At 46.2% G+C, this 22,191-nt stretch overlaps 1 protein-coding gene across 5 annotated transcripts in view; it reads left to right on the top strand.

The window, feature by feature from the left end:
* The window catches only part of SPTBN1 (spectrin beta, non-erythrocytic 1), a 116,739-nt gene that overhangs the window by 60,609 nt on the left and 33,939 nt on the right, over window positions 1-22,191 (top strand). For all 5 annotated transcript variants that reach the window (XM_048299147.1, XM_048299149.1, XM_048299146.1 and 2 more), the window contains 11 exons: window positions 8,637-8,788; window positions 13,142-13,315; window positions 13,937-14,028; window positions 14,400-14,480; window positions 15,193-15,308; window positions 16,160-16,272; window positions 16,876-17,063; window positions 18,332-18,449; window positions 19,723-19,881; window positions 20,486-20,788; window positions 21,592-21,745. In XM_048299147.1, the coding sequence (XP_048155104.1) occupies window positions 8,637-8,788; window positions 13,142-13,315; window positions 13,937-14,028; window positions 14,400-14,480; window positions 15,193-15,308; window positions 16,160-16,272; window positions 16,876-17,063; window positions 18,332-18,449; window positions 19,723-19,881; window positions 20,486-20,788; window positions 21,592-21,745 (1,650 nt within the window). The remainder of the gene's footprint in view (window positions 1-8,636; window positions 8,789-13,141; window positions 13,316-13,936; window positions 14,029-14,399; window positions 14,481-15,192; window positions 15,309-16,159; window positions 16,273-16,875; window positions 17,064-18,331; window positions 18,450-19,722; window positions 19,882-20,485; window positions 20,789-21,591; window positions 21,746-22,191) is intronic.

Raw genomic sequence — 22,191 nt, 5'->3', positions numbered from 1 at the left:
GGGAAGAAATAAGATGAATCTGATGTAGGGAAGTACCTGGCATGTTCCCTGCCTGTGACAAGCCTTGCTCTCATCCTCATTCAACACTGTCAGTCAAAGAGTGGTTTGGACAAGTATAGAAAAATGTTTTTGTCCCCCTCAAAAATCCCCTGGCACTTCCCTGCATTATGCATATAATGTGTTTCAAAGGAAACTGCCAAGACCCCCCAGATTGTGTGTACTTGAAACAGTGCAGTGACCTCAGGTTTTCATTGTTCTTCTGTGGAAATTTCAGAGTCAGTGTCCTGGGACAGGCAGATGCTTTTTCCATGCTCCTTTTGATGAAGTGATTTGTTCCTTACGTAAGAGGGAAAAGTGGCAACAAGCACTGACATCAAATAGCCGCGAGGGGTTTGTGTCCTTTCGTGTAAAATGCCAACAGCACTGAGACATTTTCCACGTTGCTTTTTAGAGGAGGCCCATTTGAACACTGCACGCCATGAGGCCAGAAAGTTACTCCTTTATTCATCTGTTCTTCTGCTATTTTGCTGTAAATATGGTTTTGTAACATCTTTCTTCAGAAAGGAGAAAGAGAGGCCCAGAGGAGGCCACCAAGGTGGTTAGAGCGATGGAGCACCTCTCCTTTGGGAAAGTCTGAGAGAATTGGGATTGTTCAGCCTGGGGAAGAGAAGCTTCAGGGTGACCTGACTGTGGCATGACAGTGCCTGAAGAAGGTACAGGAAAGGTGGAGAGAGACTATTTACAAGGGTCTGGAGAATGGCTTTACGCTGACAGAGAGAAGGGTTAGATGGGACATAGGGAGGAAATTCTTCCCTATGAGAGTGGTGAGGCCATGGCACAGATTGCCCAGAGCAGCTGTGGATGCCCCCATCCCTGGAAATGTTTAAGACTGGGCTAGGTGGGGCTCTGGGCAATCTGGCCTAGTGGAAGGTGTCCTGGCCCATGGCAGAGAGGTGGAACTGGATTGTATTTAAGGTCCTGTCCAACCCAAAGCAGTCTGTGATTCTGTGATGCAGTTTGGGGTCCAGGCCTTGATCTTTGTGACCATTTTGTTCAGTGGTCATGTGCAACCCAGGGCAGGTGCTGGTGGTTGAGGCTGAAGGTGGGCGTAGGTGTTTCCAAGAGCAGCACACAGAAGTGTTAAACCATTTGAATCACCCACTAGAAAGGTTGTGTTTCTTATAGCTGCTTTGCATTTCATACAGAAGAGCAAGCAGTTGGTGGGGGTTCCTGGGGAACCAGAAGAGCAGCTGACTGGTTGTTGTTGCTGTAATGGGCTCTGTGATGGGTGTTCTCCACACAGGGAGCTGGACGTGTTGTGGGAGATGGTTACACAGGTTTGTATTCCAGCCCCCCCAAGTTAAACAAGCAGTTCAAACATCCACCACCAATGCAGGGAGAGTTGAGCACCTGCTCCTCTAAATCTGCTTAAATGTGTCATCTTCATCTTCTGAATGGAAACAAAAGTTAAAAATCACAAGCTGAGTTCTTCCACCAGTTTAATCTGTTAAACCCAGATGACTTTTATATTTGTTTGCTGTGGGAGGCTTTACAATGACTTTTTGCAGATGAACATAATCATTCCTGTACATGAATCTGCATCTGGCTTGTGGAAGGTTTATTTTTGTGTTGCTGACACCAAAATGTCATAAACTCTGTGTAAAAACGAAGACAATGGAAGGACCTGCCCTTCCACACCCCGTAATGCTTGGCTGGCTCCTGGACATTGTTCTGTGCATCATGTTTATGTGAGGGAGGTTTAGTGCCATCAAAGACAGAAAGCAGCAGAATTGTTTGTTCCACCTGCTCCATTATGTAGCTTTCCCTTTTTTATTTTCCAGAGCATTTTCAGCAGTGAAAGTGGTCACATGCTGTAATGTTTGTTAGGGAAGGGTAGATATTTAATAGGATTTAGTAGCTGGCTGGTGCTTCCTAGTAAAAGCAAAAGGATTGCTGAACACACCCCTGGTTTCTCCACAATTGTCTCCATGTAGCAGAGTTGGGAAAGCAGCAAGGATTTTGCTCCTAATGAAATCACCAGCTAAACACAGCACGAACAAAATCCCCTCATTTCTTTGTCAACTTTAACATTTGCATTCAAGTTCTTGTTTAAGTCATGCTGGAGCATGTAAAAGCTTTGGTGTGATCTCACCAGTTTGGATGGGAAGTCACTCCACAGATTACTTTGTGCCATAAAATAACCATTAACAAATGCATCCTATTTGCATCAGAATGATCAGCTGCTCCACTCCCATTCCTCCGTGGTAAACTGTTGGCAAGATTAAAGTGAAGGAGATGCCTTTTTCTAAGCACTGGACCCACGTGTATCATGTTCTCTGTATGTTGTGTAAATTTGACTCCCTGCAGGTTTGGTTCTAGTTTTTTCCTTGTCCCTGTATGTGTGCACTATGGACTTGTGTTTTCTACATTAAGCTCTGTTTTTTCCATTTTTATCAATCCCAGTTTTCCTAACCTGTCATCTGCAGCCGGAGAAAAGCAGCATCCACTGCTTAGTTTATTGCTATAGGACGCTTCAATGTTAAGAGAAAATTTCCTTTTCTCTACTGATAGCTAGTAGTGATCTTTCCTTGTTCCTTCATTTTCCTCCCTATAGATCAATTCCAATATATTTCCATTTAGACTCTCAGTGCCTGGCTGTGCATGCTTATGCATTGTTCTCTGGGCTTCCTGATGCCGTAAGGACTAATACAGCATGTGTGGGACCATGTGGAAAGGCCATCATTTTGGGAGTGTTTACCCAAGCAGGTGTTTCTCTCCTCAGCTGATCCTCAGTGGATACTCTGAGGTGCGTTTTCCCCTCTGGGCTATATTTAGTGGTGCATCAGTTGTGTGCTTTGCATAGCTACACACCCCACAAGCCGCAGTCCCACAGTGGGTCTCCCCCAGGGTGGGGTTCTGCTGGGCTGAGGTGGGAACAAACCCAGCCTCAGCCTCCTTCCCCAGCCTGGGGCACAGCCCAGGGCTGCTGGCAGTCCCCAGCCTTGTCTGAGCACACAGCCCTCGGTTTGGACAGGGAATTTAAGGAGCAGGAGCCACCAACACTGTTTTGTTTGTCAAGATGCTGCTGGAGTGGTGGCCAAAGGAGCTGTGTCAGACCCACTGAGGACTCTGTGTGCCTCAGGGCCAGGTCACTCCATTCAAGCCTGCCTGGAACACCAGAGGTTGGACCCATGTTAGAGTTATTTCATGTTCACTATCGCTCTTTTCTTATTCCAATAAACAGTGAAGGTTATCACAGCACATCCATTCATGTTGTTTCCTGATAAAATCTTGTTTGATCACCACATTCTGGTCCCAGTAGCTGATCTGCCCTTCTCTCAGGCTTCTTTCTCAACTGAAAAACCTCTAAGCACAGCTGGAATTTGTGAAGCTGTGGATATTACTGGTTATTTCACTCCACATCCTTGCATCTGTGAGAAAGCTTAGGGTGATATCTTGCACCCTGAAAACCAACAGCAATGGGAACGTTGTCCTGTGAAAGGAAGCTCTGTTTTCTCTGTGCTCTGTTAAATGAGAATATGATCTGGGAAATTCTGGGAAGCTGTGGATAGTGGATATTAGCAGAAGTGGTGTGCCTAGAGCAGCACTCAGCTGATCTCTGAGTTAGTGGGTGCAGCAGTGCTTCATGTAGGACACACACTGGATGCTATAGTGAAAAAAATAATCATTTTAAGCTGGAAAAATTACTTCCAGCATGGAAATATAAGATGTAAACCTGCAAGAGACAGAGCTTTTGGAGTCAGGGATTAAAAGTTATCTGGAATTTGTCTTGCTTGAGGTATTGCAGGGATCCATGGACAGTGACAGTGCCTAGAGCAGCTGCCCTCGGGCTGGACTCAGCAGGGAGGCTGTCAGTGCCGCTGATGGCTGGGCTGTCCTGAGGGGCTGAGAGCCCAGCAGCAGTCCCAGACTGCTCCTTTCAGCTCTTCTTTTTGTGCTCCACTTTCCCTGTTTGGGCTCTTTTGGGAGCATCCCCTTTGCTGTGTGGAGGCCTTTGCCCCTGCCCAGGGGCTGGTGGGAGCTGTCCCACACCCAAAGTCATTGCAGGGCTGGCAGCAGCATGGCCCAAGCAGATTTACCATTCTGTTTGAAAGGGATTCAAGGTCAGTTTGTTGGAAATGTGGTTTGACTGGTATGGAAGCGAGCAGGGTGTCTGGAAGCGGTGTTTAGCAGGCAGGTGGTGGCGTAGGTAACCTTTGCCACAGCTGCGGTCAGTGCTGCTGCGCGCGAAGGCCCTGGGGCCCGTAACGCCTCCTGGCATGTGGGAGTGCACGGGGTCACGGGGCCCACGTTGGTCTCGGTCTGCTCCTGCAGCCCTGCCTTTCCCAGGGCAGTTATTAAAACAAGTTCACCATTATTCTGGCACAGCCCTATTGAGTTCACCCAGCAGAGCTGAGTGTGTGACAAGGGGGAGGTGTATGTGACCCTGGTACCACTGTCCCACAATGGGGACTCAGTGACTGAGCTCTGGGCTTTCAGAAAGTTGACTGCATTTTTGTCAGGATTTTTTCTTATCAAATTAGTGGAGGAAGAAGTGTTTCCCCCCAAGCGAGGAAAGGGTTAGATGCCTGTTTGTGATCCTGTCCAGCTCAGTTTATGCTTTCAGTGTACAAATTCTGGTTTATTTATTAAACTCCTAAACAAAGTCAGTCCTTGATGCGTCACAATCACAGCATCAGAGTTTGCAAGCCTGTCTGGTGGCAGCATTGTCATGGGGCCTTCCGCATAAAGGAAATTTCCTTCCCAGTGTTGCTTCAAGATAAGTTGGATTCTCTATTATCGATACTGCTCTGAGAGTGGCTTCCGTTTTCCTGCTGTTCATGTTTTGCATGTTGCTCATTTCTCTTTACCCTTGGGAAACAAATGTTTTCACAAGCTGTAGGACGCTTGGAGCTCCACCCATATCCTCTCGTTTTAATTAATCTTCAAAATCCATAACTGTGTTTTTGAAAGTATGAAGGACATTTGTCAAAACCATCACATGACATTCGTAAATAGCACTCAGGGCCCATGGCTGATGTTAAATCCCCGGAGTCATCACTCATGGATGTACCTAGTCCTTACTGTGGAGGTTTTTGCACATTAAGAGAGTCACAGTTGTGTTGTTTGCTTAACCAAATTGTCAGGGCTCTAAGCCCATTTCTGTACGTATCTTTCTTTTCTTCTTTACAACCAAAATTTCTTGGTTTTAATTCTGTGTGTGTTTTAACCTGAAACCCCAGAGCAGAAAAATAGTTTATCAGTTAGAAAGGGTTGATAAAAGCATTGCAAAAACCTGCTGTCATTGTGAAACACCATGTAGAAATAATCAGGAGAGGTTTTAACATGACCAACTCCAGTCACGCCACTTTCCAAATGGGCTTGGTTTGCTTTCCCACGTTGTGGGAGTGCAAGAGGAGTGAAGTGATGCAGGGTAAGAAGGGCTGTGCCTTCTCCCTCCAGGGGCTTCTCTGGCTGAGAATATCAGGGGGAATTAGAGCTGTGCTCCGCCTGTGCCAAGTGCGGGATAAAGCCCAGCCTTCCTGGGTGACTGCCCCATTAGGAGCCTGAAAGAGCTGCTGTGTCTCTCCAGTGGCATTTTTCTGACATAAGTTGCTGGTTGTCCCCAAAACTTGGCAGTGGCATGTGGGGCCTGGCCCTTGTGTGGTGCCACAGGGTTTTCCCACAGGGCTGCACCCGTGAGGATCTCCCTGCTTTGGGCCCTGCTTGCCATAAATCAGAGGAGAGATGGAAAGAAAGTGAAAAGCCATGAATAGCTCCAGCACTGAACTTGCTGGAGCTCATGTGAAAAGACGACTGTAGGCTCAGCACGAGGAGTTAGCGCTGGAACCAGCACAGCTGTGGTCCCAGTAGAGACTTTCACACTATTTTTAAGTGGTGGGACCAGCAGGGAGGAGGCCGGTGCCACAGATGGGTGGGGATCAGGTGAGAGGAGCTCAGGCAAGAGCGAGCTGGGGCGGGGGCAGAGGTGGGGAGGGAGAGAAACCAACCGGGCCCTGCAGCCTCTCGCTGTAAACAGGAAATCGAGGCCACCGAGAGCAAGGCTGAGGAAACGGGAAGGCAGAAGGGGAGAGGCAGCGACTGGCTTTGAACTCTAGAGTAAAGAAAGCACTTCCTAACGGCACCACCATCGGCTCCCCCAGCACAGAGGGCCTCCAGCCAGCCTGGGCTCCCATCTTCTCCCTCCCTGATAGTTCACTGTGCTTGAGGATGCTGAGGCATTACTCCAGACAAGGAGTCAGTCAAGCTTTCTCGGGTTTTTTCCCTGAGTCCCCACTGCCTGAAGAGTGCACTTTGTCCTTCTTTGGGGCTGCTGAAAGTGCTGGGGTGGTAAAGCTTTTTGGGAAAGTAGCTCCTGAGCCACATGGACGCTGTCCCCAGGAGGGACCCATCTTCCCTGTCCTGGAAGGGCCGCTTGCTCTGTTGGCTTCCTTGACTTGCTTTCAACACTAGAAGGTCCCAAGCTGGTGTCAGTTAATACCACGGCTCCAAAGGTTTCACAACGTGACTTGTTGTGTCACTGCATTTCCCACATCATGTCTTTCATCTGTTCAAAATTAGGCCCTGACTCTTTATCTCCTTTTACTAAACACACGTGGATGTTCTTTTCCCACTCTTTACTTTCACTGTGACCCCAGATTGGGAGGATTATTGATAACCATAATTTTTGGCCAAAGATTTTTTTAATGGTTGGCTTTAAGATGGTATTTGATAGCTTCCTTGTTTTACATCATATTTTGTATATCCAGCTCTATTTTCATGATCCTGTACAGTGGCATTTTTCTTTGGAATGAATGTAAGCATAGGGATCACTGAATGTTGTGTTTCTGTGTAGAGACTACAGTGATTAAATAAACAAACTTCCTGAGCTGTTTTGGGGCTTGTTCAAGCTGGTGAAGGGAGACATAATTTCTGTTGGAATTTTCTTTTAAAAGCACCAACTATTGCAAGGTTTCTCTTCTGTGACTAATTTCAAAAAAACCCCTTAAAATAAAGGCATGGATTACTAGACAAGCAGATATGCAAGAACAGCATTCCCAGGCACTTGCTATAAATAGTTCATAAAATATATATTTAAAGCTGGTAGACACTAGTTGCAGTTCCTGCTGATTTCCTGTGCTTTTCCTCTATCACAGGGATCCTCTGCTCCACACAGAGTGAGGGCAAACACAAGTAATGCAAACTGTCAGTTCACCCAAAGCATGTTGTTTTGTCACTAACCCCACCTTTGACAGCTTTCCAAGCCACATTTGTAATTTCACACCTTACAGGTAGGTAAAAGCTGTCAAAACGGGGCAGTTTCAGTGCTGTAGCTTTGGTCATGTCCAACCACATGGGTAGGAAGGACAAGTTCAGAAATAAGTGGGAGGAACGGAAATCTTAGGGTGGGGTTTGTGCAGTTGGGCAAACCACCACACAATTCAGGCTGCTTTCCCTCCCACTCACCACTGTTCTGTTATCTGATTTCTCTTCTTACTGTCTTTTCCTCTTTTACTTCTTCCCCATCTTTCTGTCCTCTTTACACTCAGCATCTTTGTCATCCCACGTCACCAAGACTGGATTTTTGCTGCTGTCTCCAAGGTCCTGGGGTCAGTGACTGGTTATGAATGTGCTGGGACCATGCCTCTACCATGCTGCACTGCCAGGAAGGGAGCACATCCTTCCTTTGGAAGGACAGCATCCACCAAACCCCTGGGCAGTCATATCTGGAATGTTCTCTGTGTTTCAAGCAACATTCTTGGAGCTTTCAGAGCTGGGGATGCTGTAGTTTAGGATTAACCTGTCTTCATGTCCTGTTCCTGCACATGACAACAACTTTATAGAGACTGATGGGAGGCTTGGAATCTTGTCTGCCTGGGAAAGCAGAGCACTTCCATTCAGCTGTCTAACTGTCGCTTTCAGAGTCCGAGTCAGAGCACCTGTGTTTTGACAGATTTGGTCTGCAGTATTTCCCAGCTCAGTGAAATGACTTTTGGCTAACAAGGAAGGGCTTCATCCAAAGCCCTTGGCAAGAGAATGTAACCACAGAGATGTATAATGTTTTCTGTCTGAGAGCTCTAGGCTTGGCAGATAGCTGGGTAGGAGTTTGGGAATTAACGTGGACTGCAGTGAGCCTGTGCAGTAAGAGAGCTCCCACAGCCAATGTTTTCCTCTATAAACAGTTGTGAAAGACTCTGAGAAGGTGGAAAGAATCTATTTTTCTATGGCTTGATATAAATGCTTGTCTACCTCAGGCATGCAGTTATGGAAAAATTCATCTTGACATTGTGTAAATACAGTTATAAATGTTGAATCTGCAAATAAATATTGTCATGAGAAGGGAAAACGTCAGTGGTAAGCTTTGGTCTCTGCTCTCTGTCATACCTGTCTTAATCCAAAATGACTTGTGGTATTTTGGGGGATCTGTTGTGGATTTGTGTGTGTGTTCCAGAGCAGGTGAACTCAGCAGGTGAAAAACGGTGGGTTTTCAATGAAAAGTCCTAATTTCATCAATGATTCTCCAAAAAAGACAAGCCATACCTTTGATTTAATCTTAGGTGTTTGAACATCCCATTTGCACATGGAAACATGAGCTGTGATTCATTTCGAGTAAGGTTGTGTTGTTTTCCCCACAGATGAACGTGAGGCAGTTCAGAAGAAGACCTTCACAAAGTGGGTGAATTCCCACTTGGCTCGTGTGTCCTGCCGAATTACAGACCTGTACACTGACCTTCGAGATGGGAGGATGCTCATCAAACTCCTGGAAGTGCTTTCAGGAGAGAGACTTGTAAGTGCTTATTGATATCCATTGGGGGGGTTTGGTTTGGGTTTGGGTGGGGTTTTGTGAATCCTTGGCCCAACTGCAGTACAGGAAATCTGAGTGCTGAGGGTTCAGCACTGAAAATGTCTTTTTATATATTAAAGGAAAAAAAAAAGGGCTCTATTGCTTCAGCTGGATCCAGACACCATTAAAATGCCTTCCTACCGGCTTCAGTGAGAATCAAAGGATGCCTTCTTCAAAGGTTCCTTGCTGGTAACATGCCGAGTGCTTCTAGCAGCGTGTTCCCTGCTCCCAAATCTGATAGGCACAGAGCACAAAATGTTCCTGAGCCCCTTAGATCCCTCGGTGGTGGTGAGTTAGGTGTGCTGGGGGACGTTCCTGGGCCCTGTGGGCAGTGGCCCATTTTTCTGCTAACAAGCCCTGCACTGATGCAGGTGTGCAGGCCTGGCACATCCCTACTCCCTTCCTGGAGGGTGCCAGGGGTGTGCAGGACAACAGTTGGAGAGGGCCACGCCACCCTGGGAGTAGCTGGAGCTGTGGTGTTTATTGCACCCAACTGCTCAGGAATGTTCCTGAGTGTACTTGATTTTACTCAGATAGATAAGGCTTGGGCTTTCTTTGATTGGGAGAATATCTAAAATCAATTTAAATAAATGGGTGAAATTCTTTCTTTGGGTGTGCTGAGGCACCCCCTTGGTACCAGCACAAGGAGTGGTGAGTAAGAAAGTCCTTGTAGTGAAAAATGCTGCTGCACAACAAGAAAACTGGGTGCCAGGAAATGGCTGGGTATCAGCTTCTCCTTCGGTTCCTTAAATGATGGCGATGCTCTTAACTGCCTAATTTAGAGAAATCTTTTCAAAGAAATACGGGTCTTTAGCTAAGACCCAAGGCTCTAGGGGGCTGGGTAATCACTTGTCATCAAGCTCTCCTATTAGTGGAGCTCCATGGCTTAAGACTCTGGTTAATGAGTGGAACATATGGCCCAGTGTAGTGTGTGTGTGCGGGAGGCAGGAGAGGAGCTTTCTGTGTGCATCTGGGAGAGCGAGGGAGCTGTGACGTGCACAGAAGTGCCTGTGTGGCTGGGGTAACAGATCCTGGTGTTCATCAGCTGCAGTTTGCTCAGAGCCCCTCTCTGTGTCTGCCAGACTGCTCACCTCAGCGACGTGTTGGGTTTGACGTGCTCACTGCGGGTAGCAGGTGTTCCTCACACAGGGATAGTTGAGACCAACATGCCCCATTATCTGAGGGTTGAGACACCAACTGTGTCACCTCTGGTTAAGTCTGCCTGTCTGCCTGCCAAGATTTTCAGCAGCAAATAGGAAGCTCAGAGCAGTCCCATGACTCTGGCTGCGCCATTCATTTACATTTTTCACTCCAGGTTTTGGAAAACGCAAGCAGGGCTGAGGCAGCTGCGGGGTGGGGAGAGGGCAGGAGGCTCCGTGGAGCTGCACTTGCATCATCGCTTGTGTCTGGCATTGGCAGCTGCCTGCACCACCACACATTCTTTTTGTAGCTTCCTTATCGCAGGCTGGAGGACAGCAGGCTCTGTTTGAACAGTGCATTCCACCACACCTTCCTCTGCAAACAAGAGTAAACGTAATGCACTAAACCTTGAGGCAACTACACACACCAAAAGTATTCTAGGAGGATCTTACACACACCAAAAATATTCCAGGAGGATTGCCACACAGCATCTACTTGCTGTTGCTCTTCAGTTTTTTGGAATTTATTTTAGTCAATATTAGGTAGGTTCTGACAACTCCGTGCCCCCTGCCAGGGAAATCTAAAGGCAGGCCTTACGCAGAAGGCTTAAAATAAGGCAGGAAACATCAAATGGTAAGAAAGCAGAAACTAGCATAGATAAATATCCCATAAACGTGGTGTGTTTACTGGTGCAGTGGAACAAACAGGAGTTGTTTCCTCTCTTTTGAAACTGGGATTCAGATTCTGGAGCTGGAGCCTGGGGAGCAGAGTCCAGGATTTTGGATGCCAATCAGGGAAGCAGGGCTGCTCTTTGCTCTCTCACTTCAATTGCACAAACCCTGCATTTTCTGATACCTGTTGTGATTTTTGTTGATGAAAACCCACAGTCCTTGGAGGTGTGTTGGAGAAACTCAAAATGAGAGCATCCAATAAGGGCAACACCTACATCTTCTTGACCTTGCTCAGCTTGATTCCTAATCCTAGTGTTTAGTCCAGGCCTTACAGCATCATGTCCTCTGCACAGCAGTGTTTGGAAGGAAACTGATAGCATGCAATGCTGTCACTGAGAACAGTGGGAAAGAATCCAGCCAGCATGAAAGGACACTTGTAATTTGGTTTGCACACACTGGTAACCAGCTTGTGCCTAACAGAAAAATAAAGCTGGGAATTGTTTTCGGCCTAAGATTAAGCATTTAGCGCAGTTTCTCCCATAACTAAATTAAGGATTAGTAAATTCCTTACAATTCCTGGATGCTCAAAGGTCAAATCACTTAAGCACGTTCTCTGTAGTGAGTTCTGTCACATTTTCTCTTGGAAAAGAGGAAGGGTTTTGATGTAGAACCAGTTTTCCTGTAATGTGCGTGTGAAGACTCTGGGTTTGGTACTTGTTTTCCCTCCACTCAGTGTCTGGATCTGTGTTAGCCCAAAAAATGTGCAAGATATGTCTCACTATGCCTCATCCCGAGGCTATGCAGGGGAGTGTGGCAAGCACAGCCACACCTTGCACAAACCAGACTCAGATGCCTCTTCCTCTACATAAAACATCTCTGGTGAGTGGTTTTGGCTCCGTCACCATGGTACTGGAGGTTCTGAGAGCACAAAAAGAGCTTTTACAAATCCTTTTCTGCTCAGTAGTTTGAGGCAATAGAGGCAGTGCAGGTACTGCTTTGGGCAGTGGAAAAGGCTGTGTTAAGGCCGAGGGGACAGTTTGGGCTCTGCCACTGCTGCTGAGAAATGGCCACAGTCACAGTCGTTCCTGAGCCTTGGGATCATCCTTGTGCAGGTGAGCAGGCCTGGGAAGCTGCTCCAGGGCTCCAGGTGTGGCCGTGGCTGGGACAAGCTGTGGGCTGGAGCTGAGGGTGCAGCCGGGCCTCCGCCTTCCCTCCTGCCCTGGAACAGCCTCCTACCTGTGTTTTGCAAGGTTCAGTCAAGCCTTAGGTCCAGCTTTCCACACTCGTGGTAATTGATGGTGCCAGCTAAAGGCTGGATCCCAGATTGTCTCTGCTGGGTGAGGGATCTCTGGCTGGCTTCAGCCAAACATGCAGCTCCCTCCTGTTCCTGCTCTGGCTGTGGCTCTTTGCACTGGCAGCGTTTGGGATGGATGGGGTGTGCACAGGACATGCAATTTGGGCCTCTTTGGAGGGACTTTTATGCCCTGAAGCAGGAGGAGGCTCCTGGAAAATCTCCCTTTTGCTGAGAATTGCGGGTTAACTCTGCATCATTCCCCAGCCTCAGGAGGAGAACAGACCCAGGCTGACTGAGGCTAAAGCTGCTGGACTCAGGGTTCGTGTGTCCCAAAGGGCATCTTCCCGCATGGCTTCCCTCTCCACCATCCCCTGTGGCACAGGCTGTGTTTCCAGGGACTGTACTGTGGAACTGGCTGAAACTCTTCCCCTTGAATGCAGGCTGGGGCCAGGATACTGCCTGAGCTATTTCCATGGCCAGTTAATTACAATCATTGTAGAAAACAAGGAAATTATGGCAATTAGTTGTTTGGCTGAGTACCTTTGGTGACATCCCAGTGAGCACTGAACGGGCTATTCAGCTGTAATCCTTATCTGCACAACAAAGTTCCTTTATTCAGTTTTACAGCAGAATTCTGCATGCTGATAACACATTCATTGCTTTTTTGCAGTTGCACTGGGCTTTCATATAACTGTGTTATGTTGGTGTGGCTGATTTTGTAATTAGTATATTTTTCCTATGAAGAAATCTTTGTAATCAATCTCTGTTATTTTCTTACTATTTATCTGATTTACTGACCAAAGAAAAGCAATGCCGCTTCCTTCTTGAGGAGTTTTACTGACTAGTTTGCGGTTCAAATCTGAGCTTGTGAGCGAATATCCTAGAGAGGCAACATGAGAGAAGGAAGCAGGAAAAATCCTTTGAAAGGCAAATGAAATTGGGCCTCTGTGTCCAGCTCAGGCGCAGGATATTGGTTTTTTACCATGGTTTTGACACGTGCTACCGTTACCCTGGTGAAAATGGGCTGGAAGATGCAAGAGGTGGTTTTGTCCCTGGAATTTGAGGAACAAATGTGAAGTTGCTGCCTGGGAGAGGTGATGCGCCAGCCAGAACTGAAGAGTTTAAAGCTGTTTGGCTTTTCCCCTCCCATCTACAGTAATAAATGATTTTATTCTTCCTTTTACCTTCTAGCCTAAACCAACCAAAGGAAGGATGCGCATCCATTGCCTGGAGAACGTGGATAAAGCCCTCCAGTTCCTGAAAGAGCAACGAGTGCACCTAGAAAACATGGGATCTCATGATATTGTGGATGGGAATCACAGGCTGACACTTGGCCTTATTTGGACTATTATCCTGAGATTCCAGGTAGGGTTGTTGCACACACAGATACATGGATGAGCTTTCCATGCCTGTGTGTAACATACTTCACTGTGCATTTTAGGAGCAGCGTGCTCCCACGTGCTCCCAGCAGATGGGAGGGAGAAGTGCTTGGGAACCTCTCAGGATAAATCAGTCTCCGTGGTGCTGCTGACCTGTGGTGGGAGTTTCCTGTGGGGAAATTCATATGGCTTTATTTCTAAATCAAAAATAAATGTGAAGCTCCAGTCTCTACACTAGACCCAGGAGGAAATGCTGCCCTTGGCTGCTCTCCATCTCCATGCTGGTTATCCATAACCTGGCTGACTTGGCACTGACATGGATTAAGGGTGCACATAGGAATTATTTCAGTGTCCCAGCTAAGGCTTGAGATTTCTTGTTTTCCAGCGAGTTGCATATTGGTCTTTGCCCTCAGATAAAAAAGGCTGGGAAGTCCTTTTGCAGAAAGAATAATAAATCCATATAATGAATACATAACTCATAATAAATAGCATAGTAATAAACATTTAGTAGCTTTAATTTTGGTGTTTCCCAGCATTCCTTTCATCTTTTCAAAAAAGGCCATGTGTTTTCTCAGAGAAATATTGAGATCTTCTATGTTAATTTTAGATCCAAGATATCAGCGTTGAAACTGAGGACAATAAAGAGAAGAAATCTGCTAAAGATGCTTTGCTTTTGTGGTGCCAGATGAAAACAGCTGGGTGAGTGTGGATTAAGTGATTATCTTTAAAGCTCTTACACATTTTGAGTTTTTGTTGAAATAATTTTAAATGGGCAAACACATCTCTTCTTAAGTGGACTCAGAGAGAAGGAATTCAAGAGACGTGAGCTGATGTTTACAAGTCAGAAAAGTCTGAATTTGTGATATTAATGCTGGGTGATAAACACAGCAATCTGATAATCCATGAATATATGTAGCAATATGCTGACTCTTTTCACCCTATTCTGAAGAAATAATGACAATTTCAAGGGAAACTTAATGTCTGCCTGCTCTGGGTTTTGGTGCCAGAGCGTGCAGAGCTGCGCTGGGGGCGCTGTATTGATTGCGCTCTCCTTGATTTTTGTTCTGCAGGTACCCCAACGTCAATATCCACAACTTTACAACAAGCTGGAGGGATGGGATGGCGTTCAATGCACTGATCCATAAGCACAGGTATGTGTGGCTCAAGGTCTGCCCTGGTTTTGCAGCTACCTTGGAGCTTGATTTAAAAATCTGTGAAGAGCAGGAAGTTGAGGAGTTGCTGAGAGTTTTATAGCAACTTGCCTTGTTTTGAGCTTTACAGCTCTTGTGGTCATTGTGAGCTCAGCTGGGCAGCAGCTTCTCACACCACAAGTCAAAACAGGTTGTGTTTGGTTTCAAGGGAATAAATTACACTCGTGATTATTTGGGTTTGGTTTGGTTGTTGTACCTCAGTGAGTAACCCATGCCCAGGTCTGGAATCTGGGGGCAGGAGTGGGGAAGCACACCCAGAGCAGCCTGGAGGGGAAGGAAATCCGTGCCCAAGGATGGCCAAATGTGGTGCCAGGCTGCCATGTCTGGGTATGCTGCTCATGGCAAGCCTCAGGCAGAGTTATCCGGATGGATTGCACACTTCCATGGGTGTGAGGAGAGACTCGTGACCACAACTTTGTTCTTCTCTTCTCCAGGGTCACCTTCACTGCTGTTAAGCTCTCCCCTGTTCTCTCCCATGGCCAGGTCCTGCTGTACCATATGCTGGGCATTGCTTCATTCCTTTAACACTGCTGGGAAATGCATGGGGCACATGAAACCTTGGCCGGGTTTTCTGAGGGTTGGAGATCTTAGTTCATTTAAGGGTGGCTGCACTGTGCTTTGGGAAATCTAAAGAATTTTCCATCCTGTCTAGGCCTGATCTGATTGATTTTGACAAGCTGAAGAAATCAAATGCACACTACAATCTGCAGAATGCTTTTAACCTTGCAGAGCAGCACCTTGGTCTTACCAAGCTCCTGGACCCTGAGGGTAAGAATTCCAGCAGTTTCAGCACTTAAGGGCTCTTTCCTCCCACCCCTCCATGTCAGAGAACATCTCTGTGACAGCTTTTTGTGTCCAAGAGCAGCTGGATGCTGCTGACTCACCTGGTGATACAGGCAGAGAGGGAGGGAGAGAATGTGAGATGTCTCCGGCAGCAGACTGAGAAGCAGTAGCACAAGAGCCCTTAATCCTGTGTTTATTTACTGCCATCTGACAAGTTTGTTGGCCTGGCCACATATTCATAAAGTCATTCCAGTCAGAGGCTTCCTTCTGATGTGCTCTGAGAAGCAGAAAAGCTTCAGCCCGTGCTTCTGTGGGAGTGTGTGTGCTCCCAGGGCTGGTGCAAGAGCCTTTTGTGTCACAGGGCAGGAGTGATGTGTTTGGGCAAGTTTCGTCTTGCTTGTTTTCCAGTGCCTCAGAATTGCTGCAGGAGAGGAAATATCTTGTTTTCCACCTGTTATCTCTCAGATTCGCCTGGACAGACATAGGTTTGGATTCCTCTCTCCAAATGCTGACACAGCACTGAAGTTGTCAATTAACAGTAGTTGTGTCAACTCACACAGACACCAGAGGAGTTATTTTGGCTGTGCACAAGCTGTAGCAAAGTCTGGAACTTGACTGTAAAGCCCAAAGGCCCCACGCTTTAGCCCCAGCCCACACTACTGCCAGAACCGGTGCAAAGCTGCTCAATTTGCTTCTGCTTTGGATACAAACCTTAGGGGCTGAATTACCACTGAACCCATCTCTGACTCCCAAACACATCCTTGGTGCACTCTGGGCTCTGTTGGTGTAACCCCTGCACCCTCAGCATGCTGAGATAACTCTTGTTTGGTTTGCAGATATCAGTGTTGATCACCCTGATGAAAAGTCAATCATCACCTATGTGGTGACGTATTACCACTACTTCTCCAAGATGAAAGCTTTGGCTGTTGAAGGAAAACGTATTGGAAAGGTTTGCAAGTTTAAATTATAAATTTTTATAAAGCAGGTGAAATATTTCTGATTTTCTTTTTCCTCTTGGTTGTTAGTTTTTTAAGAGTCCACTCTGTGGTAACTTTTATCTTTTTGCTTTTGAACATGTTTTGAATGTTAAATATTCCCATGTGACTCTGAGAAGTAGTTAATTTCCAGCTGCCTCACATTAGAGAACACTTGGCTGGTGTTTTATTTTTCCTTGTTAATTTTGCATCATGGCTACTTTTCCTTTCTCATTAACTGCTCCTCACCCTCTGGGCCCTCTGTCTCCTCTGGAAAAGTCTCTCATTTAAAACATGTGCAGTCATTCTCTGTCCTTTGGCGACATTGCCCCCATCCTTACAGCTGGGCAGGCTGATTATGAATCCTTGTGTGAGCCTCATCTCTGCCCCCCTATTGCTGTGGGATCTTGGGAATTCAGCGCTGAAAATGCTGAGCTCTCATTCGTCAGGGATCCCGGCAGTGAGTGCTCTGATTCACAACTCAAGTCTCCCAGCAGTTCCTTTTATGTGGCCTGTTGGATTTAAATGACTGAAGAGTACTGCCCTTGTGACTCATGTGTGTTGTGCTGCTGTTGCAGGTGCTTGACAATGCCATTGAAACAGAGAAAATGATAGAAAAATACGAGTCCCTGGCTTCTGACCTGCTGGAGTGGATTGAGCAAACCATTATCATCCTCAACAATCGCAAATTTGCCAACTCCCTGGTTGGAGTGCAGCAGCAGCTGCAGGCGTTCAACACTTACCGCACAGTGGAGAAACCACCCAAGTGAGTTTAATCTCAGCTTAACACAACAGTCAGTGCTCTTGTTTGGCTTAGTCACTCATTGATTTTTTTAAAAACTAACACATCCAAGTAATTTTAATTGTGACTTAAGAATTTATTTTCCTGAACAAGCCCAATTCTCATATTCCTGATTGGCACTTTTCGATATTACTCGGGGCCCGTTCGCTTTGTGCTGCTCAATGTGCAAATAACAGCAGCAATGAGAAAAGGATCTTGGAGTCGTGGAAGCTGTCCCTGCCCTGGGATGCCTGTCTTATCATATGAGTGGTAATAGCATACCGTGGTAGTACAGTAATGTCACCACTCGTGCTTTTAATAGCAGTGGATAATACCAAAACGCTGCTATTAAAAGATCCCTACTGCTTATCCCACATGAAGAGGAAGTATGTCTGGCTTTGTCAAACAGCTCTGCTTACTCAAACTGATACAAGCAAAACTGGGCAACTTATTTCTGGAAAGCCTCTTTTAGCATCGTGATATCAAATCTGTTTATTATTTTTGTCTAATACGAGTTCTAATGGATAATAATCACAACCCAAAGCATTACACAGGATGCAGACATCTTCTAAAATTGCAGACTATTCCCTAATGCCCATGAAGTTTGTTTATTTCCCAGGCGTACAACACAGGGAAAACAGTGGGAAGAGTTTATTGACTGCAGTGGGCTTTAAATAAAATTTCCATTTCTTGTGCTGATGGAGTAAACTAGGACAGTGCATGTACTAGAATAAAAAAAAAAAGCCTTTTCTTGACCCCCAAGGGGTTTGAATTCAAACACTCAGACAGCTGACTTCTGTGAAGTTGCTTTTGCTGTCTGCCCCAACTGGCTCCAGGGGAAGTGTGGGCTATTTTCATTGCTCCCAGCTTCCACACAAGATGGAGGTGTTTATGTGAATGCTCCATTCGTCATGTCAACATTTTGAACAAGTGCTTTATTATAGTTTATTGTAGTCAACTATATTCAATATTTTATAGAATTGCTTCCCTATGAGGGTGAGGACGCCCTGGCACAAGTTGCCCAGAGAAACTGTGGCTGCCCCATTCCTGGAAGAGTTCCAGTCTGGGTGGGACAGGGCTGGGAGCAACCTGGGACAGTGGAAGGTGACCTTGCCCTGGCAGGGGTTGGAACTGGATGGGCTTTAAAGTCCTTTCCAACCCAAACCATTCTGTCAGTACATGATTCTATGATTATACCTTAGCAGTAATGAAAGTTTGATTGTAACTCAATTATCCTGAAAAATTTTGTTTAGATTTACAGAAAAAGGGAACCTGGAAGTGCTGCTTTTTACCATCCAAAGCAAAATGAGAGCCAACAATCAGAAAGTGTACATGCCGAGGGAGGGCAAACTCATCTCTGACATTAATAAGGTAAACTGAGCAGCTCCTCCCCTGTGACTCGAAATATTGCTATTCTCTCTCAGAAAACTGGGCAGAAAAACATTTGTGATCTCCAGCCTTGATGTGGGGGCTGTAAGGGATGGGTGAGGTGGGGTGACCTTTTCCTATAGCTCGGACTCACTGCCCTGGGCCAGGCCCTGGGTGTCCTCAGCATCTGTAGGAGCTTCTGCTCCTGGGGCTGCCAGCTCTGCCTTGCCCCTCATGGTCCTGGCTGTTGGAGAGAAGTGGCAGAAGGCAGCAGCAGTAGGTGCTGTGCCCTCCCCTTCACCTCCCAGTGCCCTGCCTGGGCATAGTGGATCCCTCTGGGGTCCTGCAGCCTGTTCTCTGCTGCTGCAGCTGGCAGGGCAGGGCAGAGCTAGGCAGAGCTGACAGGCTCTCTCAAGGGTAACAAACAGCTTCAGCCTGGCAGCTTCCTTCTTTGTGTTTGATCATGCTTGGCATTCCCAGACCAGCTGTTGTGGGTGTCTGTGGCCTCATCCCAGGGAGCAGCAAACTGCTCAGCTCTCCTGGTCGCAGGAGGAATGCCCAAAATAGTCATGTTTCATGCAGTTTCACATCTGTTCGGATTTAGATTTAGTTTGTGTTTAATTGAGGGTATTTTTTTTGTCTGCAAGATCTGAAGGGTGATTAGCTGATTTTCAACATGCTGCTAAGACTTCTGATTTTTGTAATATTAGTGTCGTGCATGTGAATAACTTCTGGCTTGGGGGAAGAAAGGACTTGTAAGCACCAGAAGTAACCAAATTCTGCAGTTGTTTTCTTTTCCAAGGTGTAATAAAGAACAACAATTGTATGTTGATTTTAGAGGTGAGAGGCCATGAATTTCTAATTCCCATTTCCTAAAGGAGGAAGATAGAATCTGCTTGTTTGGGAGTAGCACTCAGGAGATTTTATTTTTTTAAATAAACACTTTCTTACACATTCAAGCCAGGTGGTTTCCTTAGGCTTCATTGGGAAGGGGTGTAAGAAAGGACCAGAGAAAATGCATGTGAGGTAAACGACTTGCTCACAAAACGACTGACTAAATTGAGACCAGATTTTAAATCATGTGCTTATATTAGCAAACAAAATGTAAGGCCAGCCAGTGCGAACTGGATTTATTGGCTTATAAATAATTGAGCCAGTTTGGTGAAAGTTGCCTGTAGTGACTTCAGCCCTGATTTCATGCAAAGGAGATGGGATTTGTCATAATCTTGTAAGAATGTATGTTTAGAAGCCGTGTGTTTTTCCTCCACGTCTTCAGGCCTGGGAAAGACTGGAAAAAGCTGAACATGAAAGAGAACTGGCACTGCGAAATGAGCTCATCAGACAAGAGAAACTGGAACAACTTGCACGGAGATTCGATCGCAAGGCAGCTATGAGAGAAACTTGGCTGAGTGAAAATCAACGTCTCGTTTCTCAGGTGCTGCTCTCAGAAATTGTCTGGGTGACTAAAATGGTTCCCATGAGTAATTACAGGATGCAGTTCTTGCAAGGAGAACATTTTCTTCCCTGTGCCTCGTATTTTACTGCATCTATGTATGTGTGTATTTATTTATTGTATTTAGTTACTCTGTATGTCTATGTACTGTACATCCTCTCTTTTATACATTTGGGATTCCCTTCCTCGAACCTACCAGCCTGTGGTCGGGAGATTTGATGAGGAAATAGCTACCCACAGTCAACATTTTCTTTATCTGAACATTTTGGTGAGTTCAGTGAAATTAGCCCAGGAATTAATTTTATTGTTTAATATTAGAGATGATAATATTAGATTAGCCCCAACCTAATCCTGATGGCCACATGATTCTTCCCCCAAAGGTGGTGAATAATATCTCTGATTTTATCGGTGGCTCTTTATAATCAGAGGTATCTCTTATTTTATTGAAGAAGACTCCTGGGAGCGTTTTGAGATCCCAGATTTGCTAACAAGTGTGTTTTGCTGAGTCAGAACTGATGACAGAGGTTGAGCAGTGGGACTTCTGTCCTCAGCAGCTGTTCCTGAAGAAGTGCCTCTGTCTTTGCAGGACAATTTTGGCTTTGACCTCCCAGCAGTGGAGGCTGCCACGAAGAAGCACGAGGCCATCGAGACGGACATTGCGGCGTACGAGGAGCGGGTCCAGGCCGTGGTGGCGGTGGCCAAGGAGCTCGAGACTGAAAACTACCACGACATCAAACGCATCACTGCGAGGAAGGACAATGTTATCCGCCTGTGGGAGTATCTCCTGGAGCTGCTCCGGGCACGGAGACAGCGGCTCGAGATGAACCTTGGGCTGCAGAAGATTTTCCAGGAAATGCTGTACATTATGGACTGGATGGATGAGATGAAGGTGGGTGGAAGCCTTTTGAGAACACAGAGCAAATATTCCTCAGAGGCGTACGTGTCCTCTTCTGTCAAGTTTTAAGATTCATTTTGCCCCTCTGATTTAGTAGACAGACCCAGATGATACACATTCAAGAGTAGTGAACAAATTCCTTATGATGATTTGTTAACAATAAAGATTAAAAACAAGCAAGGAAGAAGAAGTTTACCCCTATAAAAAGCTACTTTCCAGCTTCATGTCTGTCTCATAAGGCCCAGAGGCCTTTGAGGTTTTGGTCACAGTGCTTGGGTAAAGATGACAGATTTGGTGAAAGTGAATTAAATAATCTCTCTCCATCATGATTTACATGGGGAACAAGTCACCTCTTCACCTCTCTGCTTTAAAAAGCTTGAATTTTTTCCTGTTTGTTCTCCTGGGATCTGAGAAGGGAAAGGACCATGACTTGTCCATCAGCCAGCAGAACCTGGAAACTGCTGGAGGAAAGAAAGCTGTGTGTAACTCTGCAGGAGCTCACAGCATCTGGGCTGAGTGCTGCTCCTTGGCCCTGCTGAGCTAACTCAGCCTCTCAGCATCCTAGACTGAGAACTCATTAAAGGGCAGTCAAGTTCTTCGTGGTTGCCAGTGATTTCAAAAATACTGGCTCAAATTTGTATCAGCCGTGTCTCTACATTTGGAATTGCTGTCCTTAGGGGCCTGGAATTTCTCTGACCTAATGAATCAACAGATAACAGTGCCATGCCTGGAGTCCCAAAGAAGTAAACAGTTTATGGCCTTCAGCCTGTTTTACTTGTCTTTCTCACTTTGTTCAGGTGCTTCTGCTGTCCCAAGACTACGGCAAACATTTGTTGGGAGTTGAAGACCTGCTGCAGAAACATGCTCTGGTGGAAGCTGACATTGCTATTCAGGCTGAGAGAGTGAGAGGAGTCAATGCCTCTGCTCAGAAGTTTGCCACCGATGGAGAAGGTAACCAGCACCCAACATACCCCTTTTGTCTTAATTACCTGTGAGGTTATCTGTGAGACTCATTAGTTCTGCAAGATAGGTTAGCTAAACTCCCCACCAGAATGAGAGAATCCAGCTCCATTTGTGTCTTCTGTACTCGGCGTGTCAATGATTCACTTGTCCAGAAACCTGCTCAGGAATTGAGTGTGGCATTGTGCCTTGCATGGGATGTCACGCTCCTCAGCAGCAGCTGCCGTGGCTTTGTAGAGGTCGCCACGGTTCCCCATAGCTGTGTTCCTAATGCGAACAACACAGATGGTGTCCCAATTTATCCTAAAAGGAAGCAATTCCCTAGAACCCAGTGTCGTTAACCAGAGTAAATTACGTCCATTTTGTGCAGTTGTGTATAAATCTGAATTCAGTGAATTTCGCCTCATTGGAAACTGTCATGAATATCTTTCCTTTTG

Source organism: Corvus hawaiiensis, chromosome 3, assembly GCF_020740725.1.
Source record: "Corvus hawaiiensis isolate bCorHaw1 chromosome 3, bCorHaw1.pri.cur, whole genome shotgun sequence".
NCBI lineage: Eukaryota > Metazoa > Chordata > Aves > Passeriformes > Corvidae > Corvus > Corvus hawaiiensis.
Note: the sequence above shows the minus strand (reverse complement) of the source record. Positions and strands in the feature narration are given on the sequence as shown.